We start from the raw sequence: 4,471 nt of genomic DNA, 5'->3' as shown, positions 1-4,471 counted from the left end.
GAGAGAGAGAGAGAGAGGGTTGGGGAGAGAGAGAAGAGGAGCAGAGTTTGGGAGAGAGAGAGAGAGAGAGTGGGGAGAGAGAGAGAGAGAGATATGGATGAGGAACATACCGGGATGGATGGATGGATGGATAGCAGTGGAGGCTGCTGAGGAGAGAACAGCTCATAATAAAGTCTGGAATGGAGCCAATGGAATGGTATCAAACCATATGTTTCATGTATTTGATGCCTTTCCACCTACTCCGCTCCAGCCGTTACCACGAGCCCGTCCTCCCCAATTAAGTTGCCACCAACCTCCTGTGGTGGTGGTGGTGGTGATAGATAGATAGATAGATAGATAGATAGATAGATAGATAGATAGATAGATAGATAGATAGATAGATAGATAGATAGATAGATAGATAGATAGATAGATAGATAGATAGATAGATAGATAGATAGATAGATAGATAGATAGATAGATAGATAGATAGATGTAGGTGGAGAATCCCAGAAACATGTGGGAGGTGGAGAAAGCTTGTATTGACTGTACCTACACATGGGCTACCCTTCACTAGTGAAAACCAATAAAGACAATGAATACATAACAATTACATTATCAATTGTGTAAAGACCGAATATCTGCAAACACATTCCAGTTGTAGTCGATCAAGATCATAACATGATTACCAGGTCAGTTTATATGGACTGTTGTTCCCTTCTTACCTCCAACAGAAACATCTCCTTTTTCTGGTTGATAAACTCATTTATGCTCTCTTTGTCTATATTACAATCTGAGGAGAAACGGTAGGGTTGGTTACACAGCATGACATTGTTAAACGATCGGGCTGAGGTTGAGTATAGAGGCAAAGAGCCAATGACAAAAGGCTTTTGATTTTCCATAAGAATGATTTTAGTTGTATCAATGACTTCAGTGCAAGCCTTTGTGTTTAGACCTACACTGTATGTGTGTTTAGACCTAAAGTGTGTGTTAACATGTACACTGAGTGTACAAAACATAAGAAAAACCTTGCTAATATTGAGTTGCATCCCCTTTTGCCTTCAGAACAGCCTCAATTCGTCAGATCATGAACTCTATAAGGTGTTGAAAGTGTTCCACAGGGATACCGGCCCATGTTGACTCCAATGCTTCCCACAGTTGTGTCAAGATGGCTGGATGTCCTTTGAGGGGTGAACTATTCTTGATACACACAGGAAACTGGACTTCAGGAAACAGCAGAGGGAGCACCCCCCCTATCCACATCGAAGGGACAGCAGTGGAGAAGGTGAAAAGTTTTAAGTTCCCTGGCGTACACATCACAGACAAACTGAAATGGTCCACCCACACAGACAGCGTGGTGAAGAAGCCGCAACAGCGCCTCTTCAACCTCAGGAGGCTGAAGAAATTTGGCGTGTCACCCAAAACCCTGACAAACTTTTACAGATGCGTAATCGAGAGCATCCTGTCGGGCTGTAACACAGCCTGGTACGGCAACTGCACCACCTTCAACAGCAAGGCTCTTCAGAGGGTAGTGCGGTCTACACAACACATCACCGGGGGAAAACTACCTGCCCTCCATGACATCTACACCACCCGATGTCACAGGAAGGCAAAAAAGATCATCAAGGACAACAACCACCCGAGCCACAGCCTGTTCACCCCGCTACCATCCAGAAGGCTTCTAACTCAAGGCCATCAGACTGCTAAACAGTAGTCAGTTACTCAGAGAAGCTGCTGCCTACATTGAGACCCAATCACTGGACACTTTAATCAAATGGATCACTAGTCACTTTAAACAATTCAATTCTAAATAATGTTACTTTAATAATGTTTATATATCTTACATTGCTCATTTCACATTTAGAGTGGGGCAAAAAAAGTATTTAGTCAGCCACCAATTGTGCAAGTTCTCCCACTTAAAAAGATGAGAGAGGCCTGTAATGTTCATCATAGGTACACTTCAACTATGACAGACAAAATGAGGGAAAAAAATCCAGAAAATCACATTGTAGGATTTTTAATGAATTTATTTGCAAATTATGGTGGAAAATAAGTATTTGGTCACCTACAAACAAGCAAGATTTCTGGCTCTCACTGACATGTAACTTCTTCTTTAAGAGGCTCCTCTCTCCTCCACTTGTTACCTGTATTAATGGCACCTGTTTGAACTTGTTATCAGTATAAAAGACACCTGTCCACAACCTCAAGCAGTCACACTCCAAACTCCACTATGGCCAAGACCAAAGAGCTGTCAAAGGACACCAGAAACAAAATTGTAGACCTGCACCAGGCTGGGAAGACTGAATCTGCAATAGGTAAGCAGCTTGGTTTGAAGAAATCAACTGTGGGAGCAATTATTAGGAAATGGAAGACATACAAGACCACTGATAATCTCCCTCCATCTGGGGCTCCACGCAAGATCACACCCCGTGGGGTCAAAATGATCACAAGAACGGTGAGCAAAAATCCCAGAACCACACGGGGGGACCTAGTAAATGACCTGCAGAGAGCTGGGACCAAAGTAACAAAGCCTACCATCAGTAACACACTACGCCGCCAGGGACTCAAATCCTGCAGTACCAGATGTGTCCCCCTGCTTAAGCCAGTACATGTCCAGGCCCGTCTGAAGTTTGCTAGAGAGCATTTGGATGATCCAGAAGAAGATTGGGAGAATGTCATATGGTCAGATGAAACCAAAATATAACTTTTTGGTAAAAACTCAACTTGTCGTGTTTGGAGGACAAAGAATGCTGAGTTGCATCCAAAGAACACCATACATACTGTGAAGCATGGGGGTGGAAACATCATGTTTTGGGGCTGTTTTTCTGCAAAGGGACCAGGACGACTGATCCGTGTAAAGGAAAGAATGAATGGGGCCATGTATCGTGAGATTTTGAGTGAAAACCTCCTTCCATCAGCAAGGGCATTGAAGATGAAACGTGGCTGGGTCTTTCAGCATGACAATGATCCCAAACACACCGCCCGGGCAACGAAGGAGTGGCTTCGTAAGAAGCATTTCAAGGTCCTGGAGTGGCCTAGCCAGTCTCCAGATCTCAACCCCATGGAAAATCTTTGGAGGGAGTTGAAAGTCCATATTGCCCAGCAACAGCCCCAAAACATCACTGCTCTAGAGGAGATCTGCATGGAGGAATGGGCCAAAATACCAGAAACAGTGTGTGAAAAACTTGTGAAGACTTACAGAAAACGTTTGACCTCTGTCATTGCCAACAAAGGGTATATAACAAAGTATTGAGAAACTTTTGTTATTGACCAAATACTTATTTTCCACCATAATTTGCAAATAAATTCATTAAAAAATCCTACAATGTGATTTTCTGGATTTGTTTTTCTCATTTTGTCTGTCATAGTTGAAGTGTACCTATGATGAAAATTACAGGCCTCTCATCTTTTTAAGTGGGAGAACTTGCACAATTGGTGGCTGACTAAATACTTTTTTGCCCCACTGTATATACTGTATTTTACACAATTTTTTGCACCTTGGCTATGCCGCTCGGCCATCGCTCATCCATATACTTACATGTACATATTCTCATTCACCCCTTTAGATTTGTGTGTATTAGGTAGTTGTTGGGGAATTGTTAGATTACCTGTTAGATATTACTGCACTGTCGGAACTAGAAGCACAATCATTTCGCTATACTCACATTAACATCTGCTAACCATGTATATGTGACAAATAAAATGTGATTTGATTTGAAACTGTTGAGCGTGAAAAACCCAGCAGCATTGCAGTTCTTGACACACACAAACCCGTTCAAAGGCACTTCAAACTTTTGTCTTGCCTATTCACCCTCTGAATCGCACACATACACAATCCATGTCTCAAGGCTTAAAAATCCTTCTTTAACCTGTCTCCTCCCCTTCATCTACACTGATGGAAGTAGATTTAACAAGGGACATCAATAAGGGATCCCAGCTTTCACCTGGTCAGTCTACGTCATTGAAAGAGCAGGTGTTCCTAATCGTTTGTACACTCAGTGTATGTCAATTATGGTGTAGCAACATGGTGTATGTAGGTGTGCTTGTGTCCGTGAATGTGTGTCTGTCTTTCTGTCTGTCACCACCTTTGATCATGGCCGCCCTCCAGGCAGGGGTGTTTTGTAGCTCGGCCAGCCTGCTCTCCTCCCCTCCTTGCTGGGCTATGTCCTCTTCCTCCAGCCCCTCTCTCAGCTTCCTGCGGAGATCAGCCTGCTTGGCCTTCATACGGCCTGCATATGTCACCTTCTCATGAACCTGCAAGCCCAACTGGCTCTGCAGCTCAGGGAAAGAAAATAGGTGCATGTTTTAACCTGATGTTGGCCAGATACCAGTTGGACAGAGGTAACTAAACAGTAACTATGTGTGTAATGCATTGAAAAAAATATATTTTGGCCGGGAATCAATCCGAATGTGGGCTATAGGCATTGCTGCTTTTAAAGGCAATGCTCCTGTGTTCGGGGAGATCCCATTCCAGAAATTGCCTTTAAAATCC

General features: G+C 43.3%; 1 protein-coding gene across 1 annotated transcript in view; it reads right to left on the bottom strand.

Annotated features, from left to right (window-relative positions):
* Positions 1 to 217, bottom strand: part of LOC109891644 (cilia- and flagella-associated protein 100-like) — an 11,663-nt gene extending 11,446 nt beyond the window's left edge. The window contains exon 1 of the mRNA XM_031823912.1: positions 206 to 217. Within this exon, the coding sequence (XP_031679772.1) occupies positions 206 to 217 (12 nt within the window). The remainder of the gene's footprint in view (positions 1 to 205) is intronic.
* Positions 218 to 4,471: the final 4,254 nt, after the last annotated feature.

This window comes from Oncorhynchus kisutch, linkage group LG5, assembly GCF_002021735.2.
Source record: "Oncorhynchus kisutch isolate 150728-3 linkage group LG5, Okis_V2, whole genome shotgun sequence".
NCBI classification, from domain to species: Eukaryota; Metazoa; Chordata; class Actinopteri; order Salmoniformes; family Salmonidae; genus Oncorhynchus; species Oncorhynchus kisutch.
Note: the sequence above shows the minus strand (reverse complement) of the source record. Positions and strands in the feature narration are given on the sequence as shown.